Below are 25,239 nucleotides of genomic sequence, written 5' to 3' on the forward strand. Positions count from 1 at the left end.
AGCACTCCATAGCCATGCTTTATTTTTCAAACATGCTAATGCTCCAAGCATCGATCCAACAATAAAGCCATAAAGCTATGATTATATGATATCATTATATACCCATCCATTACAGGCAGTGATATAGCCAATTGATGATCAAAGTATCTTAATATTAGGGACAGTTGTTATTGTTAGTCTCGGCCTGTCACATGATGGACCGTAAAACCATTTGTGCCACTGATCAGCGATGCACGGCCAATGACTCTCTGTAGTGAAGAGATAACACAATGGGTTATTTACGGCAGATCATAGGCCATTCACACCACTGTGCTATTCCCAATGGAGACAGTATCTTTATGAGTAACACCAACCTTACAAATTCAGGCCTTGCCGTCAATTGCGGAACTAGAGAATGTTAATTGGCGTCTGTCCACCCGGGACCACACAAGACGTCTTAAGTGACCATATTAATGTGGAGTCATATTCCTGGATATACTATGCAGTAAAGCAGTGGTGGCTGTTTTGGGAAAGGTAGTTTTGCAACAGTTGAAGGTGACTGCCATAAAGGGAGGCATGGTGGAAGAAGGCCGGCATCCATCAACTTGTAGGATTTGCTGCTATCACCCAAAGCTTCCCATACCTAAGGGATAGTAAGTCTTAGATTTCTCTTCCATTGTGGCTGCATGTGAATGTGGAAGGATCCCAGTGACCTGAACTCCCGATGGCTTCCTGACTTTGTTTGGATGTGGTGTCCCAGGGGTGGACACTGAAATTTAAGCATGATGGATTAAGAATCTATTGTTTAGGTCTGAAAATATATTTTTTAACGTGACCTGGGTCACAGGTTGTTCCGTATCTGGTGTTCTTAGAGGAATTAGGAGTTCTCTGCACTAAGTACTTTATGTAGGGTTGTGGTCTCTTAATATTGCTTAAGTAGGAAGTTGGAGGTGGTTCACAGAAGGTTGAGAGTTCTCAAAACTCCTGAGGACAAGGTGGCCGAGTTAATGGAATAGCCACTTAGAGTGCGTTGTAGACCCTTTTACCAGTACTTAAAGGATTTCCACCCAGTGTGTCTCATAAGAGGGGAATCTGCAATCTCCAGTCACAGACAGCGGGTTAGCAGATACTATTAAATTTTAAAGGGGTACTCTGTAGAAAAAAATATTTTTAAATTAACTGGAGCCAGAAAGTTACACGGTTTTGTAAATTACTTCTGTTTAAAAATCTCCAGTCTTCCAGTACTTATCAGCTGCTGTATGTCCTACAGGAAGTGTTCTATTCTTTCCTTTCTGACATGGTGTTCTCTATTGCCACCTCTGTCCGAGTCAGGAACTGTCTAGAGCAGTAGAAAATCCCTCCTGCTTTTCACACTTCCTGTCATGGACAGAGGTGGCGGCAGAGAGCACTGTGTCAGATTGAAAAGAATACACCACTTCCTACAGGACATACAGCAGCTAAAAAGTACTGGAAGATTTGAGATTTTTAAATATCTGATCTGATACTAGTTGATAAAAAAAAACCAAAAAACTCCGGAGTGCCCCTTTAAGCCATTGAATATTTGAGTGTTCTTTAAATTCCAATTATATACGTTATAGGTAGAAGCGAGCTCACTGGAGCTGTGAACGAGATATGTAGATTATTTTGTTTGTTTTTGTTGTTCGGTAAGAATCATATTATGCAGAAAGTCAGAAGGGACGCTTCCTCTTTCGTGGTTCCTGCGGGTTTTGCTGGAGCCACATTGAATTTATTAACCGGCCACACAATGAGAAAACGTGACTGTCCGTCTGGGAATGCTAGCGCGGGATCCGAGGACGGTCAGGTGTTCTGATAGTCGTAGCTACACATTGACAGGAGAAACCATACCCCCCTGGCCTGTTTATAGAGAGCTGGGAGCTGACGCATTGGAATTCCAGGCAGCCCGGCCAGGTCAGAAGACAATGGTTACATGACCGACCTCCTTATTTACTATCAGGACAGGCTTCTGCTTTCTTGTTTTTTAGGCGATGGTCAACTACGTAAGTGGCGCACACCAAAAACAAATGTAATCCCCGCTGTAACAATCCAGGTGTCAGGTTACCCTGTCATTAGTTTTTGTCCATCCGTGACAATGCCGTCTATAAATCAGGGTGTAGCATTTGACGGACATTTTTCAAATTCTAGGTAATATGAGGATCCTTTATCTTTATAGCACCAACATATACCAAAAAGTTGTACCTATCTTTAAGGGATATCATTCCTGACGTTAAAACACTATTGATATGCACCCCGTGGATCAGGGGTAGGGAACCTTGGCTCTCCAGCTGTTGCAAAACTACAACTCCCATCATGCCTGGAGAGCTAAAGCTTTGGCTGTCCAGGCATGATGGTTGTTTTGCAACAGCTGGAGAGCCAAAGTTCCCTACCCCTGCCATGGATGAATTGGCCACACGTCCGTATGTCCACCATAACCTGCCCCATGTATCCTCTGTTTCTTGTTACATGCATTTTTATCCAGTACTACAAAAACATGGGCATCTTCAAGAGACAGCATGACTCTTTTCTCCAGTTCAAGTGCGGTTTGCAATTAAGCTCCATTCACTTCAATGGAAATGAGTTACAAAACCTGCACCCAAGCTGGAGACAAGAGTGGGGCTGTCTCTGGAAGAAAGTGGCCATTTTTGTGTAGTGCTGGATAACCCATGGCCACTTTTCCCCCTACTGTTGTCTCAAGTTCAGGTGCGGTTTGCAATTAAGCTCCATTTACTTCAATGGAACTGAGTTTCAAAACCCCACCCAAACTGGAGACAACAGTAGCGGGAAAGTGGCCATGTTTTTGTAGCGCTGGATAACCCCTTTAAGATCCTGTAGGACATATTATCTCACTGAATGCAGCATTTCTGTCCTTCATTCACTATAACATGTCTACACCTCATCTCCCTATAGAGATGTACAATCTTATCCTGACAGAATTACATTGACAGACTGTCTTAGCCCGGGGCCTCTTTCCCTCATTTAACATTTTTTGAAGTCTCTATGGATTTGTTAAGAAAGAAAAAAAAAGTACGCTACCGGCATCCATTCTTTAAATGGTTTCACATATATGGTGTCCTCATTACTTTTTTTTTTTTTTACTACTATGGGAGTGCCTACTATCTGACTACTAGAAAATCTATTAGAAAAGTCCAAATGACGGGTCGTGTACTGAGCATATTACATGCTTCGATTATTGGTTAGCAAGGCCTGCATGGATATCCTTAGTGATGTCCGTGCAGCCCTTGCCCTAAACTGTTCATACATACTTCTCCATGCTCCCGGTCTTCTCCTGCCCTCTGTCTGCTTTACTCCGTGCAGGGCCGGCGTTAGGGGGGGGCAAACAGGGCAAATGCCCAGGGCCCCCATCCCCCAGGGGCCCTCTACCGCAGTTCCAGTGGAGAGGAGAGCACAGACAGCGTCCTCCAGCGTCTGTGAATGATCCCTGGCTGCTGCTATCAGGGGTCACGCAGAGGCTGCAGGACGCTGGGCTCGGTGTCTGCTCCTCCTCCCCCTCCCCCTCCCTCCAGCTTCTCTCACTGCACGTGACTTCCTCCTCTGGTGTGGAGCTGTCGGGACGATGGAGGAGAGGGCTGCCGGGTGAGGATGACAGCCTGCTGCTGCTGCTGCTGCAAGGAACATGAGGGGGATTCACCACTACAACCAGCATGCTAGAGGGAGTAAGTATACTGTGTATGTAGTGTGTAATGTGTATGAATGTAGGTGTATAATGCATGAATGCAGTGTGTGTTATGTGTCATGTGTATAGTGTGTGGACTGGATGGTTTGTATCTGTATAATGTGTTTTCATGGGTGTATGAGTGTGTGTGTGTATATATATATATATATATATATATATATATATATATATATATATATATAATGGTGTGTGTGTATAAGCACTGCTGACTCCAAGTGTTGAGGTGAATAGACTGTATATAGGAGCTGAAGCCATTCTCCGGCCTCATCAGTCCTATGTAATTGCTGCAGCTCCTATGTATAGTGTATGATGACATCACTAAGGCAATACGGTGTATTTTATTGAGAAAAAAATAAGGTGGTATTCAGTCCTTAGGTGGTGGTCACTGTATGGTGGTAATATTGGTCTGTATATAGTGTCATTATGCAGTGGTCACTCTTTGGCATTAATATTGGTCTGTATATAGCGTATATATATATACACTCATTACTGCCATAGATTGACTACCACATAATGACACTATATACAGACCAATATTACCGCCATACAGTGACCACCACATAATGACTCTATATACACACTATATACAGACCAATAGTACAACCATAGAGTGATCGCCCACATAATATTGGTCTGTATATAGTGTGTATATAGAGTCATTATACAGGGGTCAGTCTATGGCAGTAATTTTGGTCTGTATATAGAGTCATTATGCAGTGGTCACTCTATGGCGGTAATATTGGTCTGTATATAGTGTCATTATGCAGTGGTCACTCTTTGGCATTAATATTGGTCTGTATATAGCGTATATATAGAGTCATTATTGCCATAGATTGACTACCACATAATGACACTATATACAGTACAGCCACAGTACAGTATATATAGTACAGCCATAGAGTGATCGCCACATAATATTGTTCTGCATACAGTGTATATAGAGTCATTATACAGGGATCAGTCTATGGCAGTAATATTGGTCTGTATATAGAGTCATTATGCAGTGGTCACTCTATGGCGGTAATATTGGTCTGTATATAGAGTGTATATAAAGTCATTATACAGGGGTCAGCCTATGGCAATAATATTGGTCTGTATATAGCGTATATAGCGTAGAGTCATTACTGCCATAGATTGACTGCCACATAATGACTCTATATATACACTATATACACCAATAGTACAGCCATAGGGTGACAGCCACATAATATTGGTCTGTATACAGTGTATATACAGTCATTTATTATACAGTGGTCAGTCTATAGCGGTAATATTGGTCTGTATATAGTGTATATAGAGTCATTATGCGGTGGTCACTCTATGGCGGTAATATTGGTCTGTATATAGTGTATATAGTCATTATGGGGCGGTCACTTTTATGGTGGTAATATTGGCCTATATATAGTGTGTTTTCTTCAATAACGGTATGGAGGTAATATTTGGTCCTGATTATAGTGATTTTTTTAAATAAATTTTTTTAAAGCAATTCATATAAATAGTTCTTGTATTTACACCACTAGCGGGCAGTCCTGACATTTAGCGGCAGTCCTGGCATGTAGGGGCAGTCCTGGCATTTAGCGGCAGTCCTGGCATGTAGTGGCAGTCCCAGAATGTAGCGGCGGTCCTGACATGTAGGGGCAGTCCCAGAATGTAGCGGCGGTCCTGACATGTAGGGGCAGTCCCGACATGTAGGGGCGGTCCCGACATGTAGGGGCGGTCCCGACATGTAGGGGCGGTCCCGACATGTAGGGGCGGTCCCGACATGTAGCTGCGGTCCCGGCATGTAGCGGTAGTCCTGACATGTAGCGGCATGTAAACTTCTGAACTGAGTAAGGGCCCTAATACATGGAGCGAAAATTGTCCGAATCAGGACGCTATCGCTCTGTGAGGACACTGGGGAACATGATCAGGTAGTATATATCACAGACAAGGCCTGAGGGCACCGGGGAACATGATCAGGTAGTATATATCACAGACATGGCCTGAGGACACCGGGGAACGTGATCAGGTAGTATATATATCTTTATTGTTTACTATATACAGCAAGGATTGCACACACATCACTAATGATATACTGTATGTATACACATAGGGGGAGATTTATCAAACATAGTGTAAAGTGAAACTGGCTCAGTTACCCCTAGCAACCAATCAGATTCCACCTTTCATTTTCCAAAGAGTCTGTGAGGAATGAAAGGTGGAATCTGATTGGTTGCTAGGGGTAACTGAGCCAGTCTCACTTTACACCATGTTGGATAAATCTCCCCCATTGAGTGAAAAATTGTTATGTTGCTCAAATGTAAGCGACAATCTTGTGTGTATGCAGGCAACGAACGGCTAAGAGAAATCTGTTCATTTGTCATAAATTGCATCTTTTGAGTCATCCATAAAACCGATGTTAATTCTTTGCTAATCGTTCGCAAATCTTTCAGTGTATGTCGTTTGTTTGTAATCACGATCGTTCGTAGACTAGTATCGTTCCGTATATTATGGTGAACGAGGTTGTTCCCAAAAGCGCTCGTTTGTGGTCAATTATCGTTAATCGGTGGAAACGAAAAATCGTTCAGTCTAATAGGACCCATAGAATGTAGATTGTCTCCTGCAGCGAGATGGTAAAGTAAGTGAGTCAGGGAGCCAAGCGCTTCTCCCTGCAATATCTCACGATTAGCGAGGGTCTGAACATCTGATCAAAACTTTTGACATACCTCTAGGATGGTTCAAAAATGTTAAAAAAAATGACAGGACACGATATAGAAATATCCACACTGCCAACAACAACCTAAAGTCAGGAATTCCCAGCCGGCCATCCGCTACACTGCAGGTCTCCATAGGACATGCACATAACAGACACGTCCTTTGGGTAATGTATAGGGCTCCATCGTTACAGCAAAATGGAGTTTCCCTCCAATGTACTTGTCACTTCTCTGTTTTGTTTTCGCTTCTATTGCAATAAAAAAAAATATTATTTACAGGATTTAAAAAGTTTATGCAAAAGGGGATTCTCAGGCTGAAGACACAGTCAGCAGCCCCCCTCCCCCCTAAATATTACTATATATGCACTTCTTTGTACCTTGCTTTATTGTCTGTCATGTTAGTCCAGCAGAGCCTGTCCAAGACTCCTATTAGATCTAAGGGCTCAGGGTGATCAGTCGCTCTGGGGAGTGGCGATCGCCCGGTCAGCCCCCACGCAGCTCCCCGCAGCCTCCCCTGCACTTACCCGCTCGCTGCCAACGCCTGTAATAGTGGCGGCAGCAAGCGGGGAACGAGGAGCAAACGAGCGCTGACAGTGCTCATTTGCTCCTCTGCATTGCCCTGTGTAATAGGGGCTTAAAGGAGAAGTCTGGTGAAAATTTTTATTACAGTATTGTATTGCCCCCCAAAAGTTATACAAATCCCCAATATACACTTATTATGGGAAATGCTTATAAAGTGCTTTTTTCCCTGCACTTACTACTGCATCAAGGCTTCACTTCATGGATAACATGGTAATGTCACTTCCTGATTAAAATGGTGATGTCACTTCCTGGATAACAGGGTGATGTCACTTCCTGGATAACAGGGTGATGTCACTTCCTGGATAACAAGGTGATGTCACTTTCTGGATAACATGTTGAGGTCACTTCCTGGATAAAATGGTGATGTCACGACCCGACTCCCAGAGCTGTGCGGGCTGTGGCTGCTGGAGAGGATGATGGCAGGGGGATGCTCAGTGTCCCTCCAGTGCCCTGTGTACCTCAGTATCCCCCTGACATCATCCTCTCCAGCAGTCACAGCCCGCACAGCTCTGGGAGTCGGGTCGTGACATCACCATTTTATCCAGGAAGTGACATCACCATTTTATCCAGGAAGTCACATCACCATGTTATCCAGGAAGTGACATCACCATGTTATCCAGGAAGTGACATCACCATGTTATCCAGGAAGTGAAGCCTTTATGCAGTAGTAAGTACAGGGAAAAAAGCACTTTATAAGCATTTCCTGTAATAAGTGTATATTGGGGATTTTTATAACTTTTGGGGGGCAATACAATACCTTTTTAAAAAATTTCCCCGGACTTCTCCTTTAAGCCTTCACAAGGCCCAATCAATCCAAGATGCAGAAAGGATCGCTGGAGTTATATGCAAAGGCACTCACCCGTCTCTGTGTGATTTTTATTCTCAGTGTGATATAGCTTTCATCATGCAGCTCTTGCAGGCAGCGAGGACGCCATCACCCCGACTGATAGTCCTCGCCACACTGAGAAAAAAAATCACACAGAGACTGGTGAGTGCCTTTGCATTTCTTTCATCTATATGCATTTGCCAAGACTGCTACATTTTCCAAGTGAGCATTACCTAATATGCGTGACTTAAATACACAACAAGCACTCCTTACATCCTGATGAGAGTGGTAGTGCCAACTTCTATGTCTAATGCTACAACATTGCAGGATCGGGTGATGTACCGTTGTTAAAGGGGTAAAAAAAAAAGAAAACTACTTTTTTTCAAATCAACTGGCGTCAGAAAGTTATACAGATTTGTAATTTACTTCTATTTAAAAATCTTAAGTCTTCCAGTACTTATCAGCTGCTGGATGTCCTGCAGCAAGTGTTGTATTCTCTTTAGTTGGACATAGTGCTCTCTGCTGCCACCTCTGTCCATGTCAGGAACTGGCCAGAGCAGGAGAGGTTTTCTATAAGGATTTGCTCCTGCTATGGACAGTTCCTGACATGGACAGAGGTGGCAGCAGAGAGCACTGTGTCAGACTGGAAAGAATACACCACTTCCTGCAGGACATACAGCAGCTGATAAGTACTGGAAGACTTGAGATTTTTAAATAGAAGTAAATTACAAATATATATAACTTGCTGACACCAGTTGATTTGAGAGAAAAAATATCTTTGTACTAACCCTTTAATAGGATGCAAGAGATGCAAAAGCTGATGAACTAGCATTTTCACCAGGCCATTTACCCGGACTGTTCATTCAGCTGATAATCGGCCAATGGCACTAGTATATTCCATCATTATCTTATTGGTAAAGGTCAAATCCTTGGGATCCTCTTTGACTCATAGAACAAAGGGGCCACAAGGCTTGATAAAGCGCAGCTTTTTCTTGCCTTCCGCCCAATAATAGCAGCTGATCTCCATGCACTTGAATGGGTCTGTGTGAAGAAAACCCACCACACTTTACTAGGGGTTGGATCCCATCTAAAGGCATATACTATACTGTAAGATATACCATGTAGTAGTATACTAGGAAAGCTTTTGTCATTGCTGGAGGCGGCATAATGCTGCAAATTCAATATAAAGAGGTTCTTTAGGAATACGTCACTACAATTGCTATAAATGAGCACAGCATAGCTCTGATTGTCTAATGTAGGTCAAAGCTTTATCCTACGTCTATAGAAAGTCAGATGTAGGTCACCCCCTGCCCCTAATGTAGTGCATAGGGTCTCTGGTTTATCAGAATCCATTACATCAGCCCCTGCTATACTTATACCATCCCGAAAACCTCCTCTAATCAAGTAATGCACCGCCATAGTATGATTATACTATAGTATGCAGACCCCACTGTGTACAATCACTGTGTTACTTTACGCTCACATCCAAATCAATGGGGATTAATACAAACCATATTTTCTTTTTTATACGAGACGATTTTCGTGCAAAAAAATTGTTACATCGTTCAAATTTAAACGATAATCGTTCTGCGTAATTGCAGGCAACGATCGAAAAATCGTTCATATGTCGTTGATCGTTGATTTAGATCTGAACCTAAAATTATCGTTAATTGTTTGCTAATCGTTCGCTGTAATTCCACGTTCGTTCGCTCAAGTTCCGCATTTGTTCACTAATCGTTCAGTGTAATAGCGCATTGTCCATTGTTTTGCTGGGATCAGAAGGAATAAACGATCATAGTAACGATCTCAATAACGATCGTAGCAACGATGGTAACTAATGCTGCGTTTACACGAAGCAATAATTCGCCCAAACGATCAATTAACGATTTTGCCCAAGACCGTTTACAGTAAGCGATCTGCGGATTTTTAGCGAACGACCAACGACGATTTGAGAACATGTTGAAAGATCAAAATGAACAATTTCTCGCTCGGCGATTGATCGTTCGCTGTGTTTACACGAGCCGATTATGGCTCAAATGGGATCGTTATTCAGAAAATTTGAACGATAATCGTTCCGTGTAAACGCAGCATAATGTAATCTGTGTAATATGATGAACGATTTCAGGTTAACAATAAACAATCTCGTTTGCGATTGTTTATCATTATGCTACGTTTACACGGAGCGATAATTCGCCCAATCGATCGTTTAACAATTTTGAAGCAACAATTTGGTTTTTATAACGATCAGCGTTTAGACGAATAAATCGTTAGAAAAATTGTTAGAAAATTTGTTATTGCGATCGTTTTTAAGATCGCTTAAGCCCATCTTTTACATAGGGTAAATCAGTGAAAGACTGTTTACACAAAGTGATCTGCGAATTTTCAGCGAACGACTAACGACAATTTAAGAACATGTTGAAAGATCAAAATGAACGATTTCTCGCTCGTCGTTTGATCGTTTGCTGTGTTTACACGGTACGATTATAGCTCAGATGCGATCGTTTATGCGAAAATTTGAATAATCGTTCCGTGTAAACGCAGCATTAGTCGTTAATCGTTAAAAATTGCTCCGTGTAATAGGACCCTAATGCTGCGTTTCCACGGAACGATAATTTGCCTGATCATACGATTAACAATTTTTTTTTATAAAGTTCAGTGTGTAGACGGAACAATATATCGTACGCGATCGCTTAAGCCTATCTCGCACATAGGTTAAATCGGTGAACGACTGTTTACACGGAGCGATCTGCGAATTTTTGGCGAACGACGATTTGAGAACATGTTCAAAGATCAAAATGAACGATTTCTCGCTCGTTGCTTGATCGTTCGCTGCATTTACACGTGCGATTATCGTTCAAATTCGATCTTTATCGTGCAAATTCGCACGATAATCGTTCCGTGTAAACGCAGCATAAGTTACCCACATGTGTAGGGCCGCACTGTGTTTAGCACAAGGCTATACTTGTATGGGACTGCAGGCTGTGGCTCGGAGATAAAACAGAAGATGTAAGTGCTGTAAGGGATGAGGCTGTCATTATCAGGACATGGTGGGGGTTATAGATATGTAGGCTAAACCTTTCATGACCCAGAAGCGTATATCTACCTTATCATGAGATTGGAACATCTGTATATACATAGTGTGTCATGTCGCCAACATCAAAGACTGACTGATAGGCCTGGGGAGCAGCAGACCTCCGCACTGCTTACAAACAGCTACAAAGAAACTATTTGGTCTAGTAGTAAAGAAAAATATCATTGAGCCACACAGAGACCTTTTTAGTTCCTCCAGATATAGAGTATAGAACTCATACCCAAGGTCATAGAAGTTACAGTTCACGTCAACTTTTTATAACACAGTGCGGGGATTGTTATACGCCTATTGAGATTAATGGTAAATGTTGCAATGCTACAATTCATTCTATTGTAATAAGGTGAAAAAAATAAAAATTTATGACCCTTCCCTTGTGTTGTCATCAGAAAGCAGAAACAACTGCTTAGGCCGTCAAAAAATCTTATGAAATGTCGCAGGTGTCCGCCGACAATCTAAGGCAGTGTTCCTTAGCTGTTACAAAACTACAAATCCCAATCAGGATCATCATCTTCCATGGTTAAAGGGTTTATCTAGTGTTAGAAAAACATGGCTACTTTGGAAAAACAGTTTAGGTGCGGTTTGCAATTAGGTTCTATTCACTTCAATGGAACTGAGTTGCAAAACCTGCACCCAAACTGGAGACCAGAGTGGTGCTGTCTCTGGAAGAAAGTGGCCCTGTTTTTTCAAAGCTGGATAACCCCTTAAGGGTGCGTTCACATGTACCGGATCCGCTGCGGATCCCTGCCCAGCAAACTCTGTGGGCAGACAAACTCGCAGCGGGATGCACATCCTGCTGCGAGTTTGTCCGCAGCCCGCCCCGTTAACCCCCTGCGGCCGCCATAGCGCATACATCACTGGGTCCCTGCTCCGGCTTGCTTTAGGGGTTCTCGGAACGTCCCGCTCAGCCAATCAGTGCGCTGCCCCGACCCGCAATGAAGGCACCGGGAGCCCCGAAACAAGCCGGAGCGGGGACCAGGTGAAGTATAGGCAAACTCGCAGGGATGCACATCCTGCTGCGAGTTTGTCTGCCCATAGAGTTTGCTGGGCAGGGATCCGCAGCGGTCCGCAGCGAGAAATCCGCTGCGGATGAGGTACATGTGAACGTACCCTTAATAGCGGTGCACTTCTTTACCATTGATGCCCTATGTAGAAGCTCCTAGGCAGGCTGCATTACACATACTCATAGAACCATGCTTATGTAAGAGTTAGAAGCTATATTGGTAACAGGACGTCCTTCCTCAGTAGCACCTCATAAATAGATGTCAGATCTTGAAATATATGAAGTATAAAGTATTTGCAGATATACATACATTCCAGCCTCTGCAATCCATACCTAATGAAATAAGCTCATGGCACGCTGATATGGACTGGTACTGGTAATCGCAATCATTTATATAGCGCTATATAAATGATTATATTCTGTACATTCTGTACATTTTGTAAGCTTTCATATCAGTCCCTGACCCAGTAGTGCTCAATCGTGTTCTCTTAAAGGGACAGACCATTTTTCATACTGAGCTTTGGGTACTTCAAGTAATTAAAATAAGTCATACTCACTTTCCCCTGATCACCCGCAGCTGCTGTTCTGCCATCTCCCAGTCCCCACTCATCATTGCTGGTTCCTTTAATGCGTCAACCTCTCCAAGAACTGCATGATCAACCAAAGGAGCTGGGATGGTGACTGAGATATTGTGAGCAGGCAGGACTGCATTGGGGGGATCAGGGCAAGGGAGTATGCTTTCATTTGTTATTTTGGCAGCAGTACCCAGGCCCTATCTAGAAAGAAAATTGTAACTGGACAATCGCTTGAAGATCTATAATGGAACTTTTGGTAACCATAGACATTTGTATTTTGCTGTGACCAAGACTCAGTGGCCAAAGTCACAATTGTTGACCATTGTTGTTCAAAAAGTAATTTCTATGGAGGGAGTGGTATAAGCGGATGCTAAATACATCTGATCTCCCCATAAGGATGTGTGTTCTCACCCAAGGTTGGGGGACACTCAAGTAGGGGACAAGATTGGAGGACACTCTCTTGCACATTAAAAAATAGGCATCCAAACCCAGCAACCAGCTGTCTAATGTGGCTTACCCTTCCTCTCTCAATTCAGAACACATATACTTGGCTGATCTCAATCTTCATGTCCATGGAGACATCCATCCCAGCCATTTGTACTAAGGGTGCGTTCACACCTACAGGATCTGCAGCTGATTTTCTGCAGCAGATTTCATTTAAATAACTGAACACAGCATCAAATCTGCTGCAGATCTGCTGCAGATCCTGTAGGTGTGAACGCACCCTTAAGGGGTATTCCAAGACAAATTAACCTGTCCCCTATCCACAGGATAGGGGACAAGTAATGGTGGTTTTACACGGAGCGATAATTTGCCCAATTGCACGATTAACGATTTTAAATGAACAATTTTTTTTTATAACAATCGGCGTTTAGACGGAACGATACATCGTACGGAATATTCGTTTTGCGATCGCTTAAGCCTATCTCACACATAGGGGAAATCGTTGAAAGACTGTTTACACTGAACGATCTGCAAATTTTTTGCGAACGATCAACGACGATTTGAGAACTTGACGATGAACGATTTTTCACTCGACGCTTGATCGTTCGCTGCGTTTACACGTACGATTATCGTTCCAATTCAACCGTTATCGTGCAAATTCGAACGATACATCGTTCTGTGTAAAACCACCATTAGAGATCATGGGGGGGGTCCCACCTCTAAACTCCCATATCGGGCCCCGGCTTCTTAGTTATGAATAGAGCCATGGCTACGGCACAAGACCTGTGGCTCTATTCATTCCTTTGGAGGTGCTGGAGAGAGCCGAGTAAGGGCCCTATTCCACCGGACAATAATCGTTTGCATAATCGTTAACGATTAACGATCTCAAACGACCTCTATTGCGAAAGACCTGAAAACGTTCACCCATTTCCATGGAACAATAATAGTTACTTATGATCGTAATTGCGATCGTTTTTCTTCGCTATTTCTTCGCTATTGCATTCGTATCTATTGCGAACGACCGAACGGCGTCTTATTCAAAGCGAACGTTTTGCGAATGAGCAACGATAAAAATAGGTCCAAGTCTTATAAAGCGATCAATGATTTCTCGTTCGGTCGTTAATCGTTAACTGCATTTCAACCGAACGATTATTGTTTAGATTTGAACGATTTAACGATAATCGTCCGGTGGAATAGGGCCCTAAGTGTTCTTCCAGTTTACTCTGCTCTCTCTGGCACCTCCACAGGAATTAATAGAGACACGGGTCACATGCCGAACCCACGGCTCTATTCATAACACAGAAGCCGAGGGCCGATACGGAGATCACCAGGGGGGTCAGAGGTTTGACCCCTTCCTGTGATCTCTTACCTGTGGATAGGGGACAAGTTAGTTCTTGGAATACCTTCAATTGGAATAGACTTCAATTCTAGATCGGTGGTGGTCCGCCTCCAAATCAGCTCTGTTTTAGTAATGGCAGTACAAGGTACTGCAGTGTTGCCCCGTTCATTTGAATGGGACAATGCTGTACAAAAAGTACTTTGACCAGGTAAACATTGAAGAGGCCCATCAGTGGTGGTGCCGGGATTAGGACCCACTATGATCTTATATTGATGGCCTGTCCATTGGATAGCCATCAATTACAAAAGGTCACATGACCCCTAAATACACTATATTTCTCCAGTATGCATCCATGTGAAGGCTGTGAAGAGTTACGGCTACAGTTAGCCCTTATCATCTGCACTAAAGTAGTGAATCTGTCTATAAAGCCTGCCATTTATCCCGCCTTTAGAAGGCATCTACCCTGATAGTGTCAGAAGCTGAATTTACATCACCCTTTAATAAATCTGTCAAACTGGGAAGATCCCAAAGGCCTGCTTGACTGAATTACGACATTTATGTAACTCCAGTTCCAGGTACAAACAGAGGCGGGAATGTGGCCTATAGTCCACAGTGTTCCAGAACAAAGCCGCAGCAGGTGAAGATTCTTTCGACTTGGTATGCAGCCAATATGGAAAAAAAAACGTCTTTTGCGGGCACAATCTGACCTTTCCATACGTGTTATAAAAATGTTCTGTTAGATTCTTGGCTTAGAGTCAGATACGAGTCAAGTCCCTGAAGTCTAAAGTATTTCGCTGGGCTCACCACCTCTGCTGGGATGGAATTCCAAGAATCCCACCCTATTTGTAGCATACGTCTTCACTGTCCCCCTGGCTGACCACCTTCCACATTCTAACAATGGGCCTCTTGTCTTAGGACTTTTCTTTGTCTGTAATGTGCTTCCCTCCCCAACTTCAAGGAATTCCTAAATGCAAAGGGCTGTATAATAGCACTATGGCCCATTCTGGTAGCCGAGACATCAGGGCTCCTTCTATTATGTGTACCCAGACAGTGCCCTGCCATTAACTGATGATTGGCTCCTGTGGGTCACTAAAATACAATGTCAATTTCTAATGGCATCACATTGATGTGTTCTATTGTCAGGACTGGTTCAATGCATCGATCACCTTTTAATAGAATTTAGATAAATTTTAATAAAGAGTCTTGTCCATGGTTCGTTATGTGGTTCAGCCTCATAGATATGAATGAGAACATGCTGCAATACCAGTAACATCCAATAAACAAGAGTGGTGCTGTTTCCAGGAAGTAAAGCAGACCTTTTCTTTTTTTTTTTTACAAAACTACAATTCCCTTCATGCCTGGACAGCCAAGGCATATATGACATATGATCAGTAAAATATCTTCTATATACCACCCCTTGAGAACACTACAGTGGGGAAGTGACCTGTTTTCTGAGAAAAGCATGTTGACGTAGAGGATTTCCAATAAACATTTTTGTATCGGTATTATGTGAGACTCAGTCATTGCGTAGAGACCGTAGGCAAACAAGTGATTCAGCCTAAATGGCCTTGATTTTGTTGACTGGTAATCTCTGTGTGCAAACGAAACTTTTTTTTTTTTACAATTTTTTTTTTTATCTATTGGTGATAAAAATTCAAAGTTGGTCAAAATTTCTATTTCTATGAGGAGACTTTCTATGATTTTTCAAATTGTTGTAAATAAAAAAAAAAATATATATATACTCAGCCGCCCTTATCTCCTGCAGCTCCCAGTCCCCACTGCTCTCCACTATTTCCTGTGACACATTGGGGGAGATTTATCAAATTGGTGTAAAGTAGAATTGTCTTAGTTGTCCCCGGCAACCAATCAGATTCCACCTTCCTTTTTCCAAAGAGTCTGTGAGGAATGAAAGGTGGAATCTGATTGGTTGCTAGGGGCAACTGAGCCAGTTTCACTTTACACCATGTTTGATAAATCTCCCCCAAAATCTATAGAAAAAGTTGTTCCCCTTCTCACAAGCACTAGACAAACATGTCGGACCAAATGGGATTAGTTCAGGTTCTCCACATGGTCGCGATGTGTCCTTGTCTCATCATCAGACTTGTGTCAGGTCTGTTTGAAGCCGCAAAGAAAAGAGAAAGAAATGAGTCTATGTTTATCCCCATAAGCGGACGTTAAATAAGATATACACGTCACTAATCCATTTAGTGAATGTGAGGGCAAAGTCTTTTGTTCGGTCAATAGACGAATGACACATTAAAACGCTCCTTATCTTCTCGGATGCATTAGAGAAAGCAAACAGTTACTAATATCACCTAAATTATGACCTCCTAACCTGAGGATAAGAGGCCAGACCAATGCCAACACAGCCGAGCCCCTCACAGGGAAAAATCCAGTCTTTTATTTCTCCTAGTTAAATGACAGTGATTTGAAAAAACTTTTTAAGGGTGCGTTCACACGTACAGGATCTGCAGCAGATTTGATGGCCCAGAATTGATTTGAATCTGCAGTTATATAGATTTGTAAATTACTTCTATTTAAAGATCTTCCAGTACTTATCAGCTGCTGTATGTCCCACAGGAAGTGGTGTATTGTTTCCAGTCTGACACAATGCTCTCTGCTGCCACCTCTGCCCGTGAGAGGAACTGTCCAGAGAAGTATTAAATACCTATAGAAAACCTCTCCTGCTCTGGACAGTTCCTGACATGGACAGAGGTGGCAGCAGTGAGCACCGTGTCAGACTGGAAAGAATACACCACTTCCTGCAGGGCATACAGCAGCTGAAAAGTACTGGAAGACTTTAAAATTTTTAAATAGTTACAAATCTATCCGATGCCAGTTGATTGGAAAAAATAATATTTCTCTGGAGTACTGCTTTAATTTAATATATAATGCTGGTTTATATGCTGATTTAGGAATCTCGTGCAGTAAATAGCAAAAAATTAGAAGAATTCGGGCTAATATAAAATGGTATTAACATATCCTCAAGAGAACGGTAATTCAATTACAGCTGCAGTATTAGGCCCGCACACCTCGTGGGGATAAGTATAACAAAGTTGGGAATTAATCTGCTCTCCTGCATTCTTGTGTATCTGACCTTGAAGATGAAGGTCTTGGAGTGGGCACCTACAGGGCACAGGTGGAAAACATTAGCGTGTGTTAGAATTCCATACGATTCCTGTTAGTATTTGACGGCCATCTGTTCGTCGCCGTTAACCCGTGAGGTTAATTTGTTTAGTTAACAGCCTCCTTTTTCAAACAAACAGTTTTCTTTTACTTCTGTATACAATACAATTGGGGAAAGACATCTGTCATTGTATAAGGCTTGAGGTGAGACAGTCACAGGTTAAACAACTCACAGTAGTGCTGGGACTTTCAGGCGGCCATAAAACAAGTGCATTTTTGGCCTATGGACCCCCTTTGTTTTTACTTTCTTTGTTTATACTTACTATGGTGAAAAAAACTAAGACTCCAAGAGTCTTTATTTAAAATTTTGCTTAGTTTTACTTCTACAGCTAGAAGTGTGAGCTCTATTATCTCTCGGTATAGAGAGCTTGTATGATTCTTCTCTACAGACTGCCTTGCATCTGCCCTCCTCTCTCTCTCCAGCCAGTGTGAGCTGTCCTCCAAGGGTTTTCTCCCCCCTGTGCTGTACAGCAACCTTCCCTCTTGCTGTTATCTCTAACACTGAGAGAGCAAGAATCTGGGATGACTGATTTAACTGGGTTTATATTTGTTTTGTTCATGTGCTCGCAATTATGTTACACTAAGGTTCGGGTTGCCATTAAGTTTGTTGGCTTGTTCCCGGCATGTGCAACGTGGACACATTTTTGCATCTGTGTTTCTGGCTGTAAGTCCTAGTCCGACCACTGCTGACCTGAACTGAAAGCATCATACATCCTTTTATTAAGCTAGTCATAAGTGGTATTTTTGGGCCTATTCCCAACAGTATGATAACCACATGCATCATGTGGTTGTGCTCTTAAAGGTAAGGTGTCATACAGAAAGCAAATCGAGTTTATATATTAAACCGTTTTTTAAATATTTTTGGGAGATTTCTTTTCCATTTTATTATGAATATTATAAAAAAAATCCTGAAATTTAGCAGTTTTCATTCTCACCACTAGACCCTGTTGTGTCTGTAGTGATTAGGAAGAGGCTGCTGTAAAGTGATCTGGACAGCATTACACCAATAGATAGAGAATTCAATAGATGAAGCTCACAGTTTAGCCTCCCCCTCCCTGTGGAATGACCTCTTCAAAGGTCACATGACTTCCCCCACTTATTTATATTTATTAAAGATGTTTAAGGCGGGGTTAATAAATCACCACCAGTAAGTTGCATGCAAGGCGTGCATTCGTTTTGTTGTAGTCTAAGCCCTAACAGGAATATAATAAAGTTTAGGCTTTACCTTATGCTTTGGAAATGCACCATGCTTTATCATGGGTAGCCAAATCTAGAAATCCACATTAGGCTGAGTTCACACTAAGTTTTTGTAATTAGTTTTTTTCATCCGTTTTTTAAAAAAACGGATGAAAAAAGTGGTGGAAAAACTGACGGGTTTGTGTGCATCCGTTTTGATCCGTATTTCCATTGACTTCCATTATAAAAAGAAGGATCAAAACGCATCAGTTTTTTTTTAACGTCCACAAAAATGTAGTCGACTATGTTTTTGTGTAAATTAAAAAAACGGATGTATTTTGACTTTTTTTTTCATAATAGAAGTCAATAGAAAAATGGATCAAAACGGATGCGCTTAAATGCATCTGTTTTTCCGTCCGTTTTATGCAAAAGCGGATTAAAAAAATGGATTGCGAAGAGCGTAGTGTGAACCCAGCCTTACTAAATATACAGATATTGTCTGCATATCAGGCTGTGTAATGCTAAGTTTACACGAGGCGATTATTGGCCCGATCGTACGATTAACGATTTCAAAGTAACGATTTTTTTTTTTTTAACGATCAGCGTTTAGACGGTACGATATATCGTACAGAAAATTCGCTATTGCGAAAATTCGTTTTGCGAACGCTTAAGCCTATCTCACACATAGGTAAAATCAGTGAACGACTGTTTACACTGAACGATCGGCGAATTTTTTGCGATCGGCGAACGACGATTTATGAACATGTTAAAAGATCAAAATGAACGATTTTTCGATCGTTCGCCGCGTTTACACGTACGATTATCGTTCGAATTCGATCGTTATCGCGAAAATTCGCCCCATAATTGTTTCGTGTAAACGTAGCATTATGGTGCGTTTACACAGGCAGATTTATCTGACAGATTTTGGAAGCCAAAGCCAGGAATGGATTTGAAGAGAAGAGAAATCTCAGTCTTTCCTTTATGACCCATTCCGTGTTCATGGTCTATTCCTGGCTTTGGCTTCAAGAATCTGTCAGATAAATCTGCCTGTGTAATTGTACCATTAGTGTCCATTCACACAGAAAGATTATTTGACAGATTATCTGCCAAAGATTTGAAGCCAAAGCCAGAAATGGATTTAAAAAGAGGAGAAATCTCAGGCTTTCCTTTATGACCTGATCTCTGTTTATAGTCTGTTTCTGGCTTTGGCTTCAAATCTTTGGCAGATAATCTGTCAGATAATCTTTCTGTGTAAATGGACCCTAATCTGATCTACTTGTAAGGGCAGCTGTAGCCGGATCATTCACGTCCTGCACCGAGCAGCACATATACCTGGGCAGGCTGCCCTCACCTGCAGCACCTGTATCCTTTCAGCTATTATAGTAAAGAGTCAGCAATCCCGCCGGCTCCACTAGAGATAAGGTCTGTGGTTCTGGGCTGTGGAGTCAGTCTGCTGCGTGCCTGGACATCTCAAGGTTATCTGTAAGTACAGGCCTAATCTGTAGCCAACAGCCAGGTAACTGAGATAAGTGGAGGATTACAGGTAAGCGCTGAGTAACTAAACAACATTATATCCAGTCTGATCCAGTATTTTCCATTACAACATCTGGATAAACACTGATTGGCCATAACAATAAAACCATGGAAATAAAGTCAATCACTTTGTGTTACAGGCACTTAATCCCTGTTTAAGCCCCCCTCCCCCCCAAAAAAAAAGAAAAACATCTGTCTTGCACAGTCTTAAACTTTCACTTCAAATGTTATTTTCTGGTATTTGAATCCTTTTTTTTCAGCCATTTTTGCAAAAAAAATTTTTAGCTTTTTTTTTTAAATATATTGTTCCGGTGGCAGCTTATCTCTCCGACAACAAAGGGGTAAAGCAGTGGTTTTCTATCATACCCGACTCTTATGTCCAAGTGGCGGAAGAGCCCCTTATACTTTATATTGTAAAGTGTGTGGGGAGCTTTTGGAAGATTTTCAACATTCCAATCCTTTTTTTTTCTCAAGGGAGATTAGGTATCTGACTTTTCTTCTCCCCATTGAGAATACATACACACTTAGCCAACCGTGTAGAAGGAGTGGCCATATTTGACCTAGAGCATTCTAGGTGAATGGGCACCCTCAGCCCAGAGGCTGGGAAAATCAAACAGTGCTGCTAGTGACCGAGGTGCTGACATTGTAGTGGTCTGTTCAGTAGATTTGCCACATTCTTGTCCCACACCTGCGAACCAAGTGTCAAAGAGGAGTTGTGGCTTGGTGTTTGTGCCGCACTTCGGCATGCCTCATCACTACTTCCTCCTCCCTAATTCTGCTGCATATTTACCAATGTCTGGCCTCCTGCCCCACCCTGGTGTCACCTTCTTCCGCGCATGCGCCGTTGCTGGCATGGGCCCTGCGGTCATGTCCCCCTTATAACTGCGATTGCACATGCGACAGACGAGCGTTGGACGCGATATGGGCCTAAAGCCAATGCCCATAGTTGAGATGCTCAATGTGCGTGTGCTGCTCTTCCGGCTTAATCACGGTTATCAGGGGGACACAACTGAGAGCTCAGGGGCACAGACACAAACTGGTGCATGTCGCCCTTACCAGCATCATACACAAAAGGACACACACACTTACACTACACTGTCAGCACATCAGTTCTGGTCCAGGTGCTGATAGATTCCCTTTAAAGGAGAAGTTCCATGGACGGGGCTGCTGGCACTTGTGATGGGGGTAGTTTGGGGGTCTTTAGGGGGTGGGGGTTTTCACTGCTGGCACGGGGGCAGCTGCACCACAAGTGCCAGCAGCCCCATCCTATGTGCCGTGGATGGGGCTGCATGCACTTGTGATATAGTTATTCTTACTATAAAGCGTAGAACCTATTTGGAGCACTTGCTGCTACATCATGAGGACTCTGAACGTTCTATAATACCTTTGATCTAGAGTTTCCTGTTTACTGGAAAATGCAAAGTAGTCAAAAAAGATGTAAGTAGCGAGCGTGGGATGTGCACGCTTCACTGAGGACCATCTGACTTCCTCTCCTATCATGAGAAAGTTCTATTATGGCTTCCTGCACTCTTGTATAGTATTGGTGTAACCAATATTAAATATCAGGGTTAAAGGGGTACTCCACAGATTTCTTTTTCCTTTTAAATGAACTGGTGTCAGAAAGTTATACAGATTTATAAATAGTTTCTATTTAAAAATCTCAAAGCCTTCCAGTACTTATCAGCTGCTGTATGTCCTGCAGGAAGTTGTGTATTCTTTCCAGTCTGACACAGTGCTCTCTGCTGCCACCTTTGTCCATGACAGGAACTGTCCAGACCAGTAGCAAATCCCCATAGAAAACCTCTCCTGCTCTGGACAGTTCCTGACATTGACAGAGGTGGCAGCAGAGAGCACTGTGTCAGACTGCAAAGAATACACCACTTTCTGCAGGACATACAGCAGCTGACAAGTACTGGAAGACTGGAGATTTTTTAATAGAAGTAAATTACAAATCTGTATAACTTTCTGATATCAGGAAAAAAATCTCCAGAGTACCCCTTTAAAGGGAGTGTGTCATATATATCTGTTTTACTGAATAGAGACTAAAACATGTAAATTCTTTTCTAGATTATTTCTATTAGGGTTTTTTTCTACATTTTTTATGGGGAAAGTCATACTTCTGCTTCTGCTCTGCTCCCTTAACAGCATCTAGAAATATGCTTTACGGCAGCAACATTGGCATATGAACAACAGACTGGAGGCAACTCTATGATTTCTTTGGAAAAGCTTTCTAGGCATGCTCTGTGACCTGTGCATAGGGCATTGTGCAGGGAGGGGAAGAGAGATCTTACCATTACCTTTTGTGAATGGCCTGATTATGTCATATCTATACTGGTATCACCTTAATTATTCTATTGTATATATAGTAAAATGGAAAAAAAAAAAAAGTCTTAAAGTGTCACTGTCGTATTTTTTTATTTTTATTTTTTTGCAGAAATGAATAGTCCAGGCGATTTTAAGAAACTTTGTAAATGGGTTTATTAGGCAAATATGCCATTATCTGCATTCAAAAAGACTTTTACCAGGTCCCCTCTCCTCCCTCCTCTCTCTCATCCACTGCTCATTATCAGGAAATTATGTCTTGTTGCATCAGACATGCCCCTATCTGTTCTATGGAGAGGGGAGGGGGAGGAGGGAGATTATTGAGCAACAGGGAGCAGAGAACAAAGGATTACACAGTGGAAGCTGTGTGAAAGCTGGTATTCAGAGGTCAGAGAGGTCAGTGCTGACTTCAGAGGAGATAGCCCGGTGATGTAGCTGTAAAATAACTCTTTGTTGTCCTGTTTTGGTGCCTCATTTCCCTCCACCCTTTCCCTCTCCATAGAAAACAATGAAGACAGGGGGGAGATATTCAAACTGCTTTTTCGTGATAAAAATGCATTTTTCGGCTAATAAACCTAATTACAACGTTTCTTAAAATCGCCTATACTATTGATTTCTGCAACAAAAAAAAAAAAAAAAAAATTAAACGACAGGTACATTTTAAAAAATAATTTTTATATAAGAACGTGATTTAGACAATAGATAATTTACAGGTGACACGTTCCCTTTAAGAGGCACCTGTGGAATGCATTCTAGGAATGGTTCCTCGCTCACATGTGCACATAGGTATTACGTCTCTTAATTACATATAATTTACAGTGAATTTCCTCCATTACGTTTACAGCCTGGCATTACGAGACTTCATCTCCTGTGTTACTCATAACACGAGACTAGCAGCTCCTCCATTGTTACCAAGAATACAATAGAGAAATCTAGAATTGTAGTTCAGGTTAATTGTAACCATTGATTTTTTTTTATTTTTTTTTTACGGCCTTAGGGGAAAATTTGCAGTTGTCAAGAGATGTGTGGAGTTATTGACCGGCAAGGAATACGCAGCAAAGTTCCTGAGGAAACGGCGAAAGGGAGAAGACTGCCGAGGTGACATAATCAATGAAATCGCCATTCTGGAGATGGCTCGATTCTCGCCTCACGTGGTGGATCTGCATGAAGTCTTTGAGACAAATAGTGAAATCATTCTTGTCATGGAATAGTAAGTATTACTATTATTATTATTGGGTTATACAAGGTATATGCAAAATAATCCAGGCACTCAACAATGTAGTTTAAAGGGAATCTAGGTTTATTCTGCCTCAAATGGCAGCATAAACTAGTGACAGAAATGCTAAACAAATCGGTGTATTACTTACATCATTCTGTTCAGCCGTTCTCCTAATATGCAGGAGAATAGGATTTTTGGCACACCTCTCCCCACACCCTCCAGCTGCTGATTGACAGTTGAGTGCCTATACACAGCATGGATAAATAACTGCCAATCAGCAGCTGGTGGGCGGAGTTTATCTCCAAATAAGATTTACAGAACAATATAAGTGATACATCATTCTGTTTAGCTTCTCTGTCACTAGTTATTGCTCCCCTTAAATAGGAAAGCATACACCTACTGTCAGAGTCTCTTTAAGGGTTTATTCACAACCTAGTGTTACATAGAATCAGAGTAGGACGCTTTGCAGCTTTCATCATCATGAGTTGAAACGCTGAAACACATCCTACTCTAAGTCTATGTAACACTGAGTTTTATATAAACCATTAAACTGCGTTGGTGAGTGCCGAGAATTTTTTCCCCCCTTATTTTCTATTTTGGACTTTACCATGAGTATTTTGCCGTCTACTACTGTGTCTATGGGTAATACAAGTAACCGGTGAATTTTCCATTTTGCGATGATAATGAATTCATAGAATTTCTCAGTCAGTGAGATGTAGAGATATGCTACCAACTAAAGTCTATGTAAAATCTAAGGTCGATCATCTCAGAATACCGATAGAGGAAACGTTACCGCATTGCTCTATAACCATGTCATATTTTCTGAGAAATGTATGTTGGCGTGTGTGTCAGCTGAGCCCCGGTAACCACATCCTGACCAGATCACAGACGGCGATGTCTATAAAGACGCATCCAACCTTATATGGAGAATATGAAAGCGTCTGTGAAAACGTTGTGGTCGCACCTTTAAATGAGAGGTTTAATGTTGCAGAAAATGTCACCTCTCCTGACACCATTTTTATTGCACATGTATAATATAATATAATCTCACCTGACGCGGAGAACATTTACAGGAATTGCAGTAAAGTGGTTCACCCGTTCACCTAAAATCTGATTAATATAGATAGATGGTCACATTAAAAAGGTCTCAGTGTTTATGGAGGGACAAGAGACAAAGGTTGTCCAGTTTAGCTAACCACTAGCCAGTTTTTCCAGAAGGTGGGCAACTCTTTGTAGTAACTCTCAAAAAAAGAGAAAAATGTTGAGGGCACTCACCATATAAAAACTATTCTTTATTCATTTTCTCCTTAAAAACATCATAGCAGGGCGAGCATGGGAGAGGATGCCAAATCCTTCTAATCAGTGCGGCAGCGTGACAGCTGTTTCGCGTAGCGTAGGTACGCTTCTACAGACGCTCATACCCGCATTAAATTCACGCTCATACCTGCATTAAATTCATACCTGAAGCTAGTTCTCATATGCTGCAGTAGTGCCGGTGACTGTTTCTCCTACAAATATTCAATTCTCTTTGTAGTAGCTCTCTACATGTGGTCGTATTAAGT

General features: G+C 42.0%; 1 protein-coding gene across 2 annotated transcripts in view; it reads left to right on the forward strand.

Moving 5' to 3' along the window:
• LOC138771714 (serine/threonine-protein kinase 17A-like) overlaps positions 1 to 25,239 on the forward strand; it is a 53,543-nt gene that overhangs the window by 13,583 nt on the left and 14,721 nt on the right. The window contains exons 2-3 of one of the 2 annotated variants that reach the window (XM_069951636.1): positions 7,853 to 7,954; positions 23,456 to 23,668. In XM_069951636.1, the coding sequence (XP_069807737.1) occupies positions 23,589 to 23,668 (80 nt within the window). In that variant the 5' untranslated portion in view covers positions 7,853 to 7,954; positions 23,456 to 23,588. The remainder of the gene's footprint in view (positions 1 to 7,852; positions 7,955 to 23,455; positions 23,669 to 25,239) is intronic. The other variant, XM_069951635.1, reaches the window with a different exon arrangement.

This window comes from Dendropsophus ebraccatus, chromosome 14, assembly GCF_027789765.1.
Source record: "Dendropsophus ebraccatus isolate aDenEbr1 chromosome 14, aDenEbr1.pat, whole genome shotgun sequence".
Taxonomy (NCBI): domain Eukaryota; kingdom Metazoa; phylum Chordata; class Amphibia; order Anura; family Hylidae; genus Dendropsophus; species Dendropsophus ebraccatus.